Source organism: Ictalurus punctatus, chromosome 17 (assembly GCF_001660625.3).
Source record: "Ictalurus punctatus breed USDA103 chromosome 17, Coco_2.0, whole genome shotgun sequence".
In the NCBI taxonomy this organism is placed as follows: Eukaryota; Metazoa; Chordata; class Actinopteri; order Siluriformes; family Ictaluridae; genus Ictalurus; species Ictalurus punctatus.
In genome coordinates, this window is record NC_030432.2 from 7,624,062 (window position 1) to 7,642,896 (window position 18,835).

The following is an 18,835-nucleotide window of genomic DNA, read 5'->3' on the forward strand; positions in this document are numbered from 1 at the left end:
CTTGTTTCTTCTCTCTTTTCCCTCCCATTTCCCTCTTCCTTTCTCTGTTTGTCGTGTGTCATTGTGCCTGGTCTTGGATATGGATGGATCATCACATTCCCACACATGCAATATATTTTTCTACAATATCCTCGTACCTTTTCTGTTTTTTTTTTCTCCTGTGCAATCTCAATGTATATACATTTCTGTATTTCTGACACGTTGTTTGTGTGTGTGTGTGTGTGTGTGTGTTCGTGTTCTTCAGTCACACTCGGCAGCTCCTCAGTGATGTGCACCTTCTTGCCGATGGTGCTCTCGCTGTTCCTGCTGTCATTGCTTTGATATTATTATGCGTGAGAGGTGTTTTTGTGTTCAGAGCATCCTGGCTGGATCTTTTGCTAATGATTTGATCTTTTTGCTGATACAACTGAGCCTGAAGTGTGGATTAACACAATTAACAAAACAGACAGCTCAGTTTCCCTTGATCGTATCTATATTATAGAGCACAGTTTTTCTTTTTCAGCCAAGTGCACTGTACAGGAAAGAGGGGATGGAAAGCACTACACTAGGTTTACATGCGACACGTTTGGTTCTGCTATTTGTACATATTTAACTAATTTTCTAACTGCTGAAATACTGTATAAAATTGTACATTATATGATCTTTAAGGAAAGACTTTGTAACGTCATTGAAAGATTTTCTGAGATCTGCAACTCAGACTGTTATTCTGTGAATCTATGGGAATAACGGCATAAACATCGGCATGTACCCTCTATTCATGTGCATATTTGGATTTATTAAATACTTTTTTAAATATAAATCAGTTTCCTACTTTATCATTTCATAATCAGTTAGTATCATCTATATAATTTCAGTACAACAGCTTGTTCACTTTTACAGACTTGTTGCAGTTTTTTAAAAAAAATTTTCAAACCTGCAAATGTATTTATGACAGCTGACATCATCGTCATATTATTTGTTGCTGATGTTTGCTGGTGAGTACAATGTTTTGTGCTACTAAATGAAATAGAATTCTACACCTTAAATCAATATATGTGCAATATATGTGACAGATTTAAATTTTTCTAATTAAACTATAATATGGCCTGTCTGCTGCTTCTCTCCTCCAAAATCCTTTTTTCTTAACATGATTGCAAATGTTTTTGTAAAGAAAGGGGCCTAGAATTTAGAGTGTCTTTATGTGAATAAACATATATCAAAACATTAGAAAAATAGAAGGTAGAAGTTTCCATATGGATTCCAAAGGAATTCTGTTTTTCGGACCTGTGGGTAATGTTTCTAGAAAAGCAAAATTAGAGATAAAGAACAGATGAACTGATATTGACATTTGTTTTTATGTAGGAAGTAAACTAACACAGCCATCTGCCTTAATGCAGAATTAGAATTAACTTTCATGAGTGTTCGAAATTCAGCAACGATGAGTCAGAAGACAGTAGACTGGTTTGATCTTCAGATTCTTGTTTGTTTATTCGTGTGGTTGGAGAATTTTCAGAGCAGCTTGTTCACCAACAGATGTATAACTTCAGAAAGGCTATACCAGCTCAGTTGTCCAATTGAAAGAGCCAGCTGAGTCAGGAAATGTTATTACCTCTGACTTTGGTGTGTTTTCTCAGTGACACACTGTAGCAAAATGTAATGAATAAGAAATACAGCATCTTCTGAGACAACCTATGCATAAACCTGTCATAGGTACTATGAAATATAATACATAATTAAAAATAAAACATTAGCAAATGGTTAAAGAATCAGAGGCAAATAATTAAAGGAAATATTTATTTTGTGAGCCTTACCTCTTTGTCAAAAAGTGTAATTTCCTAGTGTGTTTGAATCTGGTTTGAATAGGTTGCTCATGAGATAAATTCTACAAGTTTTTTTTTTTTAATTCATGGCTTCCTAGTAATTGCTTTTTTTCTTTTGCTAAATCTTGAGCCAGTCTTCTTAGCTCTCTCTCTCTCTCTCTCTCTCTCTCTCTCTCTCTCTCTCTCTCTCTCTCTCTCTCTCAATCTATATATCTTTATATCTCCTGTCACTCCTCAGACTACGTGGAGGATGGCCCAGGCCTAAGTACAGGGCTGATTGTTGGGATCCTCATCCTGGTGTGTGTGGTCCTGTTGTTGGCCGTGGACGCCACCTGCTGCTTCGTCAACAAGTGTGGCTTGCTAATGTGTCTCTGTGCCAAATCCGGGACCAGTCCAAAGGGCAAGGATGTAGAGGCAGGAAAGGCTGCATTTGTGTAAGTAGATGGAGTATTTATTAATTTTTTTCTTCACTTGTAACTGTGTTTATTTTTAACTGAAAATGATAAAATACAAAGGGCAGAGCCGCGTTTGTGCCAAAAGTATCATGCAAAATGGTAAAAATTTTAAGCAAAAAATCCACTTTATTAGGAACACATGCACTTTCATGTAGTTATTTAATCAGTCAATCATGTTGCAGCATTGTGATGCATACAGTCATGTAGATATAGGACAAGAGCTTCAGTTAATGTTCACTTCAAACATCAGAATGAGGGAAAAATATGATCTCAGTGGCTTTGACCATTGCATAGTTGTTGGTGCCACACTGGGTTGAGTATTTCAGAAGTGGCTGATTTCCTCTAGTGATTTATACCCTTGAGTTTACACACAATAGTGTGAAAAACTAAAAACACCCAGTTCTGTTGATGAGAGAGGTCAGAAGAGAATTGCCATATTGGTTTGAGTTGACAGGAAGGCAATTGTAACTCAATTAACAACTTTTTACAACTTATGTTGAGCAGAACAGGATCTCAGAACGCACAACACGCCGAACCTTTAGAAGGATATGCCACAACAACAGAAGTCTACAACGACTTCCACTTCTGTCAGCCAAGAACATGAATCTAAGGCTATAGTGGGGACAGGCTCAGCAAAATTGTCCAGTTTTGGTGAATGTTGCCTAATACACTGAGATCACATTTTTTTTCCATTCTGATGTCAGATGTGAGTGTTAACAGAAGCTGTTGACCTGTATTTTAAGCATTCTGCTGCTGCCACATGATTGGTTGACTGGTTAATTGCAGGCATAGAGGTTTTCCTAATAAAATGGATGGTAAGTCTTGCAACCACTGTCGTGGAAATTAGACAACACTGGCAGACTCGTCCTCTGAGGTGAAAAAGGTTTATTACAGAAAGATGGTTAATACAGGATAGAAGAAGCAGGATAGAATGATGAGAGCGCTCTGAGGCACTTGTGCTGAACAATTCCTATGTATATATGAAACGCAGAGTGTGATACACTTCTGTGTACCGATAAGAAGCAGTTTGAGGCAGTCCAAACAGGCTTTGTTTCAGGGTCAAATTACTCTTTAGAGTAAGAAAGTAATTAGTAACAGAGAAAGAAAGAGGCTGTTAAAGATACAGTTTTTAAAATTTGAAAGTGTTTCTAGATTGAATACTCATATGACGAGTATGTTTCCTTAGGAAAAAAATCCTACAATTCTCAGTGTTTACATGGAAAGGATCTGGCCTGTTTTTTATTGCAGATTTGCCATTGGGACCTTCGGGAATTTCTGGTGGGCCACTCTAATCCCTTTTCTCTCACAGGCACTTTCTGACATTTTGTATACACAAACACCATGTAGCAGGCCACTATTAGGAACACTCAGAGACCCTGCTTTTTGTTTGTGCTAGCATTGCAGAGTTTTTGTTGTTTTGTCTCTCAGAAAAAATTGTCGTCTACTTAAATGGAAGCAGCTGGTGAGAGCTAGTGAAATTAGTTCTGATGTGATGGTCATTTGATTCTACAGTGAACAATCAACAACAAAAAATGTTAATAAAATAAACAATATTTTTAATAAACAAAAACAAGCTTAATATTAGCTTGTTAGTGGCATTATTTTATACCACTTCACTTCAGTAGCTTCAATCTCTGGCACACATATTAGTACCCCAAGCACAAACTTCTAGCTTTATAAAATGGCAGCCCCAGTGGTACCTGATGCAATCTGACTAAGCCCTGCATTAAAACCATTTAGCTGCAGAAAATTACCTATCAGTCAAGCCAGCATTTTATTAAAGACCATTATTAAGTATACCGCACAGCAGTCTTTTAAAAAATAATTAAAGCACTGTTAACTCTTATGAATTACTATTTGGGTAAAATTTAAAAGGCTTGTCAATGTTAAATTGTAACGCAGACTTAGAGCACAGAAAATGACACCCGTTGGCTACAGAGACATAGAGACAGCTGAGGGGAAAAACAGAAGAGAGGAGATATGAGACATTGACAGGCTGTGAAACGAAGAAAGAACATGCATTCAATTTCAACAATTTCACACCCCCTGTCTTTTTTTCGTTTCCCATTACCACCCCAAAGAGAAAGCAAATGATTTCCATCTTCACACAACACTTTGTTTATGACTACGTTTTTCATATGTGGTTTTATATGTTGGCAGTCCTATGCTATAATATTAGCAGATGCACTTTCATTTATCTTATTTCAGACAAATGTCATGGCCACTACAAAACAAATTTGTAGGTTGATTTTAGGTCCCACTCTGCTGCTGGCTAAATTACAGTTCAGCTTGGGAGGTTTGTAATCACATCATTATATTCTATATATAATGTTACTCAACTAACAGTTAACTAAACATTAGAGTTTAGTTAATCTTAGTTAGCTAGGAGGCTACAGCATTAGTGCAGTGACTACTATTAAAATTGGCATCAGTGATTTTTTTAAAGTCTGCCAATTCTGCCATATACAGTGAGGGAAAAAAGTATTTGATCCCCTGCTGATTTTGTACGTTTGCCCACTGACAAAGAAATGATCAGTCTATAATTTTAATGGTAGTTGTATTTGAACAGTGAGAGACAGAATAACAACAAAAAAATCCAGAAAAACGCATGTCAAAAATGTTATAAATTGATTTGCATTTTAATGAGGGAAATAAGTATTTGACCCCCTCTGCAAAACATGACTTAGTACTTGGTTTAAAAACCCTTGTTGGCAATCACAGAGGTCAGACGTTTCTTGTAGTTGGCCACCAGGTTTGCACACATCTCAGGAGGGATTTTGTCCCACTCCTCTATGCAGATCTTCTCCAAATCATTAAGGTTTCAAGGCTGAAGTTTGGCAACTCGAACCTTCAGCTCTCTCCACTGATTTTCTATGGGATTAAGGTCTGGAGACTGGCTAGGCCACTCCAGGACCTTAATGTGCTTCTTCTTGAGCCACTCCTTTGTTGCCTTGGCCGTGTGTTTTGGGTCATTGTCATGCTGGAATATCCATCCACGACCCATTTTCAATGCCCTGTCTGAGGGAAGGAGGTTTTCACCCAAGATTTGACGGTACATGGCCCCGTCCATCGTCCCTTTGATGCGGTGAAGTTGTCCTGTCCCCTTAGCAGAAAAAAACCCCCAAAGCATAATGTTTCCACCTCCATGTTTGATGGTGAGGATGGTGTTCCAGGGGTCATAGGCAGCATTCATCCTCCTCCAAACACGGCGAGTGGAGTTGATGCCAAAGAGCTCCATTTTGGTCTCATCTGACCACAACACTTTCACCCAGTTGTCCTCTGAATCATTCAGATGTTCAGTGGCAAACTTCAGACGGGCATGTATATGTGCTTTCTTGAGCAGCGGACCTTGCGCGTGCTGCAGGATTTCAGTCCTTCACAGCGTAGTGTGTTACCAATTGTTTTCTTGGTGACTATGGTCCCAGCTGCCTTGAGATCATTGACAAGATCCTACCGCGTAGTTCTGGGCTGATTCCTCACTGTTCTCATGATCACTGCAACTCCACGAGGTGAGATCTTGCATGGAGCCCCAGGCCGAGGGAGATTGACATTTCTTTTGTGCTTCTTCCATTTGCGAATAATCGCACCAACTGTTGTCACCTTCTCACCAAGCTGCTTGGCAATGGTCTTGTAGCCCATTCCAGACTTGTGTAGGTCTACAATCTTGTCCTTGACATCCTTGGAGAGCTCTTTGCTCTTGGCCATGGTGGAGAGTTTGGAATTTGATTGATTGATTGCTTCTGTGGACAGGTGTCTTTTATACAGGTAACAAACTGATATTAGGAGCACTCCCTTTAAGAGTGTGCTCCTAATCTCAGCTCGTTACCTGTATAAAAGACACCTGGGAGCCAGAAATCTTTCTGATTGAGAGGGGGTCAAATACTTTTTTCCCTCATTAAACTGCAAATTAATTTATAAAATTTTTGACGTGCGTTTTTCTGGATTTTTTTGTTGTTATTCTGTCTCTCACTGTTCAAATACAACTACCATTAAAATTATAGACTGATCATTTCTTTGTCAGTGGGCAAACGTACAAAATCAGCAGGGGATCAAATACTTTTTTCCCTCACTGTGTATATATATATATATATATATATATATATATATATATATATATATATATATATATATATATATTCTTTTTTCTTTCTTTTTTTTTGCCACAGGAAAGGTGGAAATATCTCAGTCTAGTGTGAATCATGTTATACATGCAACAGTACTTGCCTTCTCCAGACCGCACACTGTCTGACAGACCTGAATCTGGCCGCATCAAGTTGTCTTCTCAACATGTTTAAATTAGTTACCTTTATACCACAGCACCATTTGTTGATTGTTTCTCATTGGTCAGAAGGTATTAATTAATTTCTTACAACAGCTGCTCAGAAAGCAGTGCCTGCTGTAATTCATGTTCACAGGTTTATATTAATGCACTCTTTCGACTATGTTATCATTCCTATTATAACAACTTATTCACAGAGACTTGAATAGCGGACAATGTACATAACATAAGTCTATTAATAAACATATTAAAACATGCTGTTATTTATCAAAGTGTAATTGTTTATGTTGTTCAACTGTTGCTCATGTAATGGTCAGAGGTAAAGCTGTAACTTTAGGTTTTCTGACATGGAAAATTAAGGATTTATTATTATTATTATTATTATTATTATTATTGCTGTAATATAAGAGAAATAAAACACTTCAGGGGTGCTGTTATTGGTAAAGTATCAACTTGAGGGTAGTAACAGTAACTGTGCATTACACTGAGCCACATCACACCACTGTGGCCACTCACACCACTTATTTTCCTACAACAGCATGTCCTATTGTCTTTTATTCCTTACTTATGTACTGCAGTGGACAAACAAATACAGAACTCATCTACTCACTACTCATGCTCTGTAACACCACCTCTCAAAAAAATTATTTTAGCTGTTTACTGCAGGTAAGGGCGTTGTTACTCTTAGGTATAGTTTGTTTAACTATTCAAATCAGTACTCCAGTTAAACATGAATTAAATATTATATGAGTAGACTGACAATTGGCACGACATGATGGTTTCAATCTTTGTTTTCAAATTTGCCAATGTGAAATGTGTTTTTTCTATTAGTGTCCTTTAAAAGCTACTACCATATCAGTCAATGACTGCTAAAATGTATTCATGAGCCATGCTGTCACCCATAGCAGAGGGGTCGACCCTGTTCTTCCTCTTACTAATTCCCTAGTAAAGGTTCCTCTAAGATGTTTCACTAATTAATTTTAAAAGGAAATGCTCAGCCAGGAACTTGTAGTGCCACTTATTAGAACTCTTAGCAGTAAAGTAATACTAATACAGACTGTCCAGCCATGTTAATTGAAACACCATTGTTTATAGAACATGTGTTGCTAAGGGTTAGAAGATTTATCGCTCCAAATTCCACTTAATTAATACACATTCACAGTGTAGACCTTCTTATAAAAACCACTGAAGAGTTATGAATATGTCACAAGACAGAATTAAAAGAATAATTGCAAAAGAAAAAAAAATGTTCCAGTAAAATATGCAGCAACAAAATGAAAAAGGAATTAAGTAAATTAATAATTTTGGGGGGAAATGACTTTTTTCTCATTCCTATTACTTCTGTTAAGTTGTAAAATTGTAAAAAGAAATCTGCATCCAAATCTGCAGAAATCTGCATGAAAAGATTTGCTGCTATAAATTATCCTGCGACTCTCTCCTCACAGGAAGGACGATTCCAAAGAGCCCATTGTAGAAACGAGGAAAAAGGATGGGCTCACAGCCAACCATGATGTAGGGGGACACACCGAGCCAAATGAGACCACGCCCCTTACTGAGCCAGAGTAAGTGTGTCCTTTTTGGTGTGATGCACACTGTAGGGATATAACTGAATCTGAATACATTGGGATTAAACGGATGATGTGTCCTAAACAAATATGAATACAGATACTAACAATAGGCAGAGTATTTGTTTTTTTTGTTGTTGGTTTTTGTTTTTGTTTTGTTTTTTTGACAAAAAGCTTCAGATTAGGTGTGTGCAACTAGAACGAACCAAAACAGTTATGTGTGTGCAAACTAAAGATTTTTTATTTAATGTAGAGGGCAGCTCACAGAAGCACAAAATGACATGAAATGTTCAGACATAGGGAATGCGTGTTATGCATGCAAATTCCTTTCCTGAATCTTTTTGTAGGAAGCGGTATGTAAATACTGGTGTGCATTTCTGATTTGTACTATATTTCTGCAATACATAATCATTATACATAGAACCTGGTAACCCTGCTCTTTTGGTTCTTCTACTGTCTCTTTTTTTGTGGTGTGTGTGTGTATATACAAGAAGACAAAGTAAGCGTGATCAAGTCAGGTAGTAGTTACAATAACTATAGTATTTAAATTAAAATGGCTGGGGTTCAAGCCTCAACTCAGTTGAATGTTCTGATTTAATACGCATATCTTTTCAGTGTAGAAAGTCGATTCATGTGTGCATGTGTAAATATGAATGTCCTTCTTCAAAGTACTAAAATGGAAACTTTTGTTCTTTAATTGAATCTTGTCATTAGAAACTTGTTCAAGTTAGGTTTAGCATAAGTTTTGAGGAGAAACATAATATTTGTGTATAAACCATACATAATATTTTTTTTCTTAAATCTAACCGACCACACATTCCATTTTTTCAGTGTACTAGGTGTTCAGATACAGTATGTTGTTCCATGCGCCACCTGGTGGTTACTGTGTGAAGCACATCAAATTAATTGAAATTCTAAGAAGCTTGCCTGCAGTGTGCCGTGTGATCACACATGACGAATCGCATGAAACCTTGTGAAACAACATGCATTCTTAAAAGCCACATCTGTACTTACTTTTTCCATGTGACCGATCTGTTTTTTTGTTAAGCAATAGATCCACCTCTTGTTAATAGCTGCTTCACCAAACTCGCATTACAGTCATTATTATATTTAATTTCATCATGCTTGAAGTGACTAGCATTTCTCTTTCTCTCTCTCTCTCTCTCTCTCTCTCTGCTCTACAGGCGACAAACAGAAGTCGCGTCTACTGTGGTGGATTTGCCCCTGTCCTTGGCCACCAACTCAGACACAGTCACTGACACATTTGACCTCAGTCAGAGCAGCCCTGTTAGTGAGAGCACCACTCTCACCTCCAGCCTCACAGCTCCTCCTTCTGAGCCCAAATCCACCCCTAAAACGTCCTCCCAGCCCTTAGACACTTCACTCCTCTCATCTGAGCCTCCCTTAGTCGATCTGGCTGATTCTCAGACCAGTATCCAATCAGCTGGTCAAATTAAATCTGCAGAAATCGACACTCAGGCTCCACCTTCTCTTGCTCATAGCACAGAGAAGGAAGCCCGAGATCTGGACGCAGAGCCAATGCTTTTAGGAAGTCCACAGCCCAGAACGATTGTCACTAATCCACAGATCAGTGGTGTTCATCCCTCCTCAGAGGATCTTGAGCTCCAAATAGATGGAGATGCCTCACTAACACATTTCCCACAGGATGGCTTACACTCTCTGGCTACAGCTGCCTCTACTGACCCATCGACTCCACAAAACGAGTATGGCTCTCTCTAAATGTCCACTGTCATCCTAGTATATTAGTCCATGTTGTGTTAGTTGTGTCCATTTGCCTCGCTTTCATGCTTATTTGTAATGAGTAATTCTCTATAACAGAAAAGTCCTAGAGGAGGAGGAGGAGATTAGAGATGAGGAAGACGAGCTGAAGAAGGTCCAGCAGGAAGAACTGGCAGAACCAAATGCGATATGGCAAGCAAACGCCTCTGAGATTAAGGCATGATCCGGCAAGCCCAAAGACGAAAGCGGCAACGTCACGATGAACACGCAAATGTTCTTTCTACAGTGCCCTTAATGATCTTTTGTTTCTGAAACAACAAAGCGTATCAGAAGCTTGTTCATTTTTAAGACTGAAATCTGGTGTACATAATGTATGTATGCCTTTTTCCATTTTGTGTTCGTTTCTGTTAAATGAAGTAAAACCTCAAAGCATCTTTGTTGCTCTTTTCCTTGAGTTGGCTGCAAATTCCAAGTTTGATATTTTTAATAGAGGGTGTTTATGAAAAACAGGCATCTTGCATTCAGGTGAATCACAGCACATATTTGCTAATAGTCCAGATTATATTTTTATTTTATTTGCATATTACTTTGTTTAAATGGAAATGATTACTCCTATTTTTTAATCTACGTCTTCTGAGGGCTAGTCTTGTTTAATAGTTTGATTGCAAATCTTGTTTACATTCTGGTTTTGTTTCTTGTTTGTATTTGTTTGTTAACCATTGTGTTTGAAGATGTAATGTAAAACCCACTGTACTACATATAATGCAGTGAAACGCTATGAATGAGTGGTCTTCTAATCACCAGATTCATTTATATTGTTATTTCACAGCTACATGTTTATTATTGTTATTCTTAATACTTCTCTGACAAGTGGGATTTTATTTATTTATTTTTTTTCCAAAACATACTAGCGCAAATTCTAATTTAAGTGAAATCTGACCATTTTTATACCGTGTACCTCTGGGTGAAACATTTGTATTACACAGCTGACTGCAAGCTTGTGCACTGTGTTTGTGTATTCTGTAAGTTTTTGAGAATATCTGCATAGCTTAATGGCTAAAGGTGGCTGATTTTACTTTGGTATAGCATTATGTAAACTGACATCTGTCTGTGTAAAAGAGGATCAATATGACACTCCTATCATTTAAAGTGTTCTTGATTCTCCACTACCAATTGCATGAGTGTCTGCTAGCCCATCACCAATGTTCCAAGAAAAGTGTAGGGCACAGATGGCAGATTTGATCTATATGTGCATGCCCAGAGCTGTGTGTAGGTTGACTTTTGGTGTTCAGCGTGCTATATATTTCCATCCAACAGCAGATATTCAGTCTCTGGGGTACAAATAAGAAAAGTGTAACTATCCGTGCTCAAGGTATATATTTATTATTAATTTCCCCACTTTCAATATACTCAAAGCCAGTCTAACCAAACAGTGTACCTTGTGTTTCTGAGATGGAGTCTAATGGGGAAGTAATGTGGGACAGTGAGTAAAACTGTGCTTTAATCTGTTATGCTTAAGAAAAAAAAAAAAAAAAAAAAAACATGTTATAAGTTGTGTTCTTCTAACACATTTTGATTAAACTAATCAAAATGCAAGTCTACTTTCTCTGAATTGTCTGTATTGTCTTCTGTTGGGTTTTTTTTATTTTGTGATCCAGGAGACATGTAGGCTCCTGATACCTACAAGGGTTTAAAAATCTAGTGCTGGAAGGGAAGCATGTCTGATAATCTGTAAATCTGTTCAGACTGTAGTCCTGATCTTGATTCTTCAACTTCATTCACCTCAACCAAAATTTCTCCATCAACCTGGAGGAGAAAGTTAGTGAACTGTTCCAGTGATGACCAGCAGATGTCACTGTTGTGCTTTATGAAACCAAAATTGTGTCTCCAGGAGGAGCACTGTCTTCTGAGACCTTTTGATAAACTACACATGGTGTGAAAGCAGGGGTTCACAACCTTTTCCCAACCACTTTAACTGTAAAATAAATTCCAGGTACCCACTTAGTACAGATTTACAAATTTTAGGCCCATTATTTAAATGTTTTTAATAATATTATTATTTTAATAGAGCCATGGAGCTTTTCATTCCTCAATGTTCTTACAGAACACATTAGGTTCAAGTTGGCATTATTTATAGGCCTACTTGTTTTTTCAGTTCTTGAGGTTTGGATTAAACCCATTGAATACAACTGACCAGGCTAATAACTAAAGGAACTCAAAAATAAATATAATAATTTTGATGATAGAGGGATGTGATTTCTTCTGCTGTGGCATATATCACAGACCTTTGACATGCTTCCTAGATCCCACATTGAGAGCCACTGGTGTTAAACAACAGGTTTGTTAACAGGTGGTGTTAAAAAAAACACTACCAAAACTACATGGCAAATGAATCTACTTAATTCTTTAATTCTTCTCTCAACTCATACTCACCAAATATTTTACAAAATTGTAAATGAATTGCACCAGGTTGCCACCATCACTGACAAACAGATCAGTGAGACTTCTGTAGCTATGACAGAAAAAGCCTTTAGAGCTTTAAATTCACTGTCTTTGCATAAGTCATAAGATCTTCTCATATAATCTATTTCTCATGAGCTATGTAGCATGATTGCTGTTTGAGATCAGTGAACTGGGGCGTGGGATTGTCTTCTCCGAAACGAACAAAATTAAAATAGGTCTGCTGCTTGTTTTCTTCTGTATCAGAGATTTCGGGCTGAGAGGGTTGAAGAGGCCATTGCTGTACGCTGACTAGGATACACACACACACACATATACACAGGATCAACACACAGGATCACACTGTGACCACTAACACACTGCTTCCCTTTGGTGGACCTTAAGGAACCACCGAATCCACTGTAGCATACAGGATATTTTCAAAAGTTAGAAGGCATTTTATCAGAGTTTCATCAAGTATGCAGACAGCAGAAAGGCATTGAGCTCCGTTGTGCATTGAGCTACTTTGTCTGAAAATATGTGTCAAGCTATATGTATACTCCTGCTGTCTGATGTAATGCCAGTACCTGATCCTGACACACTTCTACTTCTGTGGCATGTCTACTTTTTCTGATTGAAGCTTCTGCACTTGTGACTCAATTTCTGCTTCTGTAGATGCTCCTACATGGATACTCTTAAAATTTCCCTTCCCAAACACAGTTTATGCCCAATACTCAATATCACCCTTTCTTCAGTGGATAATTTCACCTGGGAATTGTAGACACATACCTACGGAACTGATACTCATACAGAACATGCTTTCAACATCACACATAGATGGTTGACTTCAGAGTATATAATTATGGACGAGTAATGATTTATTTTCTCACTATCTGGTGTCACCCAGAAGAGGTTTTGTTCCCTATTGAGTCTGGTTCTTTTCAAGGTTTCTTCTGAAGTCATCTCAGAGAGTTTTTCCTTGCCACTGTTACCTTTGGCTTGCTCATTAGGGATCTAAATGTACATCCAGATTTCAGTAAAGCTGCTTTGTGACATGATTAACAAAGTGACATAAAAATGTAATTGAATTGAATTAAATAAATTGGCTAAAGTGTTGTGAAGGTTTTCAGTCATCTAAGTTATTTAAAAGTCATGTAATAAGTCTTGTCTTATAGAGTAGCACTGATAAAAACCACTCAGAGGAGTGATGAAATATTTTCAGTATTGTAAAACGCCTCATTTACACCTGGTGGTAATTTAGTGTATCCACTCCACTAACTGGCATGTTTTTGGAAGGTGGGAGGAAACTGAAGAGCCCAGAAGAAACCCAGATGGACACAGGGTCAATATATGAAACTCCACACAGTGTGTAACCCGAGCCAATGATCAGACTGGGGATTCTGGACACTACTCACTGCAACACTGTGCCACCTGGAGAGAACAGGATTTTGTTCTGCCTATTTCAGTTTGTAAGGAATAGGGGGCAGGGCACCATCGCACAAGGCCATAAAGTTATGCACGTTCACATGGACTATACCCAAAATTCTTACCTTAGAAACACAGAGATTCCAAATACAAGACCCCTATATTTATTACTAAAATTTAACAATATGTAAGTTTGTATGGTTGATACATCTATAGTTGTTGTGTGTGATCGTGGTCCCACAAATTGTTTTAACAAAAAATAATAACATATATTAGAAATTTGCCCTAACACTGTGTTATTTTGACCTCGGGTTAACGAAACTCTGGCCGGTTTGTAATCATATTCAGTGTAGGTATACAAATACAATAGATATAAAAAGTTTACACACCCCTGTTAATATGGCAGGTTTTTGTGATATACAAAAATTAAACCAAGATAAATGTCAGAATTTTTTCCAGCCTCAATGAAAAAATAAAACGTATAAAAATTAAGTGAAAACAATCAGAAAAAGTGAAACCAATAATTTTATGGAAAAAAAGGAAAAATTAAAAAGTTATAATAACATGCATAAGTGTGCACACCCTTTTATAATTGGGTATGTGGCTGTGTTAAGAATGAACCATTCACATTATTAAATTATTCTGATTAAAAAATTAAGATCAGCTGTTTCTGTAGGATTTTCTTCACATATTCTTGGTTTCACCTGACAAAAAGCTTATAAAGCATGCATGGTATCTCACTTGTTGAAAGGTATTGATCAGGAGAGGGGTATAAAAGAATTTCCAAAATATTAGATATACTATTCAATACCATAAAGGCCATCATCAACAAATAGAGAAAATGGATCACCACAGTAACATTACCAAGAACAGGAAGTCCCTCCAAAATTTATAAAAGGACAAGACAAAAACCTATCAGGGACGCTGCCAAGAGACCTACGGCAATATTAAAGAAGCTGCAGGAATATCTGACAAGTACTGATTACTCTCTGCATGTGACAACAATTCTTCACATGGGCTATGAGGTAGGGGGCTCTACAGAAGCCCATTTCTCACAAAAAAAAAAAGAAAAAAAAAAGAAAAAGAAAACATCAAGCTCAACTAAATCACCCCAAACCATGTGGCAAAATGTCTTATGGTCTGATGAGACCAATTACAAAAGGTATAATAATTCCATAATTGCAAAAGGTATGTTTGGAGCAAAAAAAGCAGATCACCAAAAGAACACCATACCCACGGAGAAGCATAGTCATGGCAACATCATGCTTTAGGGTTGCTTTTCTTCAGCCAGAAATGGGGCTTTTATCAAAGAATATCAAAGAATCATGAATAGCTACAAATACCAGCTGATTTTAGTGCAAAACATTCAGGTGTCTGCTAACAACACAACAATGTCAGCACAACAATGACCCAAAACATACAACCAAATCAACAAAGGAATGGCTTCACCAAAAGAAGATCAAAGTTTTTTAATGACCTAACCTGAACCCAGACCTGAATACAACAAAAATTCTGTGGGGTGACCTGAAGCAGGCTGTGCACAGGAGATGCCCTTACAATTTGATGGCTCTAGAATGTTTTTGCAAGAAAGAGTGGGAAGATATTATCAAGTTAAAGATGTGCCACGCTGATAGACGCTTACCTAAAAAGACTGAGTGGTGTAATAAAATCAAAAGGTGCTTAAGCAAAGTATTAGTTTAGGGTTATAGGTTAGGTTATGGTAAGTTATTTAATTTTCCTATTTTTCCCTAAAATGTTTCTGATTGCTTTGACTTAAGTTGTATTATACCTTGTAATTTCACACTGAGAGTGGAAATAGTTATGGCATGATTTATCTTGGTTTTTTTTTTTTTTTTTTTAAATCGCAAAAACCTGCCATTTTAACATGGGTGTGTAGACTTTTTATATCCGTTATAACTTGAAATGTCCATGTTAATGACCCATCAGTTCCGCACAACCACTCCGACCCGCGTTTTAAACGCATAGTGACTCAATGTCCTGACGTCACTCATCGTCGCTGGTTGGCTGGCCGAGAACTGACTCTGTGCGCGTGAAGCGGGTTCTGTGAATCTAGCTGGCTCGCGCGCTGAGCTCATAACGCCTTAATAAACAGCTGTTGAATCACGCGCGGACATCGGGGTAAGCCAGAGTTACGCTCCTTCTTTATTGTCTACTTTTACGTATTTGTTTGTTTGTTTACCGCGATCAGCAGTTGGAGATTATAATAACAATGCGCGATCAAATTAAAGTCACGAAACACTTCAGACATTTCCGCTCGGCATTTGTGAAACATCCAGCGAGTGTAATTAATTACTTTTACAAAATGTACAAGCACTGAATTAAATCAGATAAAGTAGCCAATGCTGCAACAGTTTATTATTATTATTATTATTATTATTATTATTATTATTATTATTATTGATGTTGCTGTTATTTTTGCAACTTGTCAGTTATGTGCCATCACTGGGCTCGTGCGTGCTCGTGCAGGCAGGTGATCTTGTTGATTCAGTGTTGCTGCTGATATAATCTGGTGTCGTTTATCAGATTACGACCCTCATTATTATCTCTGATCTCTTTTGGTGTTCTGTGCCTGATGAATGAGGAGTAAGACCCATGCAGTAGGATCAGTAGGATGGGATGGGAACAGTGCAGCATGAATGGCACGTTTCTGCCTGTGGCATGGCATGCGAAGTGTTGCTTCCTCATGCATATCTCTGGACACGAGATGTTATTTCTGAGATGAGATCGGATACTTTTACAGCGTTCTGCTCGACCCCGAGAGCTTGGTTAAAAACATGTTTACGGTTCCTCTTTGCACGTGCACAGCTAGATACATTTGAGAGTTAGGCTGTGATGGTCAGTGTCTCATAGCTGTCTTCGCTTCTCATAAGGACATCAATTATGAGACGTGTTTTAGGAAATTATAGCACTTAAAATCAGATGTAGATAACGAAGCCGGTCAGCGTGTCAGACATCTGTTGATTTGCGTCTTTCAGAGTTACGTTTGTCTTAATTTAAAACGCCTCTTCATGCAACCTCAGTGTTTAAAAAAAAATAAAAAAATATATTATCATATAATGGCTGCAATCATATGCGTCCCTTTCAAGTACGTCCTGTTCCTTCAGTTTAGTGTGTAATTGTTCATTAACTTGTGTAATTGTTCATTAACTTGTGCAATTGTTCATAAACGTTGAAATTCTTCATAATTGCAACTGTCTTGAGAGCTCTATTTACTCCTTTTCAAGATGTCATTCATGCCATTAAAATATTTACCCTAGCACTACAGGTAGCTAAAATCAATTTTAAACATGGGCTGTTTGTTTACTTTAGTCTTTTTTAACCTTGACTGAGAATGTTTGACAGTGATTAACAGAGCTTTCCCTTTGCTCTCAGATTAGAAGACGTAAGAAGCAAGAGGACAAAGCTGTGACATGGTTTGGTTAATGCTGCTATGATGGATTTGACTAAAATGGGTGTGATCCATCTCCAAAACCCTGGGCACCCCACAACTCTCCTGCAGAAGGCTAACCAGATGCGTCTGTCGGGGACATTGTGTGATGTAGTCATTATGGTGGACAACCAGGAGTTCCATGCCCACAGAACTGTGCTGGCATGTGTCAGCAAGATGTTTGAGATTCTGTTCCATCGAAACAGCCAACACTACACTCTGGATTTCCTCTCACCAAAGACCTTCCAGCAGATCCTGGAATATGCCTATACTGCCACACTCCAGGCTAAACTTGAAGATTTAGATGACCTACTATATGCTGCAGAGATTCTGGAGATTGAGTACTTAGAGGAGCAGTGTCTGAAGATCTTGGAGACCATTCAGTCTTCTGAAGAGAACGACATGGACATAAACACGAACGAGAATGGCACAGAAGATGATGATGAGCGTCGGATGAAATATTTAAAGAGCACTTTCATCTCCAAAAAACATTCCATACAGGAGGGCAACTACAGCTCTGCTGGCCGCCATCGACTGGGCCCGGGCAACATGGTTGACAAGAAGCCGCTAGTGTCAGCACCAGTGGGCCTTAATACCATCAGCCCCACAAGGGCTGCTGTAGAGAGTCTGATGAGCATTGGCCAGTCTCTCCTGACAGGGACTGTGCAACAAGGTTTCACTTTCCCCCAAGAAAACTCTTCTCCATTGCTGGAAAAGATTAAGACTGAAAGGATGCATGTAGATGAGGAGGGTGCCCACGAGGGTAGCTCTTCCAGAAATGGTGATGGGATCAGTGAGTCCAAACAGCATAGAGGCACTCCGGGAACCCCCACAAGAGGCACCGTCATCACTAGTGCTCGGGAGCTCCATTCCAGTGACGGTGTTCCTGAATCATATGGAGATACCAGCCAAGTGGGACCAGCAAATGTTGCCAGTCTGGCTGAGAGACATTTTGCAGCATTGTACAACCATAAGAATGAAAGCATGCTGCCCATATCTGTATCTATGGCTTCATCTCTGCACATGCCACCCACCCTTGCTATGTCTGCAGACTTTGGCACCTATGGTGGGCTCTTCCACCAGAGCTTCATTCAGCGGGAGTTTTTCAGCAAACTGAGCAATTGCACAGCAGGTGCAAAGCATGAGGGCCAGAGGGAACGCTGCAGTGTGTGTGACATGGAGATGCTGGACAATGAGACTGCAGAGCAACACAGGTATGGCAAAATCTGTATTAGATCTATCTATCTATCTATCTATCTATCTATCTACTGGTTGCACCTCTGACAGCCACAGAAACACTTTGCTTGCTTAGCTGAAGAAGGGCCTCTGTCTGAAACATACTGCTTTTTTGGAAGCTTTTTGTACTATACTTAACTTTTACTACATCCAGCATCTGTACCGAAGTACATCGCAGTTACTTCCTGTATACCTATCCAACCATCCACATACCCACTTGTCCTTCTGTCAGTCGGTCTATCCATCCATCCATTTTTCCATCCACACTGATAAAAGGCTTTCAGAATGGATAATTATTTTTCAGCATTATAAACCCACTGTTTACCTACTAATCCAGTTTTAATGATTTATTATTGATTAGAAGTCTGAGATCTTGGGAGATTATGGGTCTGCATTAAAATAAGTGACAGTATCTGTCATTAGCACATAAAAGCCTTTAATTCCCATCT

At 38.3% G+C, this 18,835-nt stretch overlaps 2 protein-coding genes across 6 annotated transcripts in view; both read left to right on the plus strand.

Annotated features, from left to right (window-relative positions):
* ncam1b (neural cell adhesion molecule 1b) overlaps positions 1–11,431 on the plus strand; it is a 112,657-nt gene extending 101,226 nt beyond the window's left edge. For 3 of the 4 annotated variants that reach the window (XM_017490150.3, XM_017490152.3, XM_017490154.3), the window contains 4 exons: positions 2,038–2,233; positions 7,979–8,095; positions 9,283–9,822; positions 9,938–11,431. In XM_017490150.3, coding sequence (XP_017345639.1) covers positions 2,038–2,233; positions 7,979–8,095; positions 9,283–9,822; positions 9,938–10,061 — 977 coding nt within the window. In that variant the 3' untranslated portion in view covers positions 10,062–11,431. Of the gene's footprint in view, positions 1–244; positions 826–2,037; positions 2,234–7,978; positions 8,096–9,282; positions 9,823–9,937 lie in introns of those variants that run through there. The other variant, XM_053687246.1, reaches the window with a different exon arrangement.
* A 4,290-nt stretch (positions 11,432–15,721) lies between these two features.
* The window catches only part of zbtb16b (zinc finger and BTB domain containing 16b), a 44,539-nt gene continuing 41,425 nt past the window's right edge, over positions 15,722–18,835 (plus strand). Inside the window, exons 1-2 of one of the 2 annotated variants that reach the window (XM_017491637.3) lie at positions 15,722–15,841; positions 17,096–18,364. In XM_017491637.3, the coding sequence (XP_017347126.1) occupies positions 17,154–18,364 (1,211 nt within the window). In that variant the 5' untranslated portion in view covers positions 15,722–15,841; positions 17,096–17,153. The remainder of the gene's footprint in view (positions 15,842–17,095; positions 18,365–18,835) is intronic. The other variant, XM_047161339.2, reaches the window with a different exon arrangement.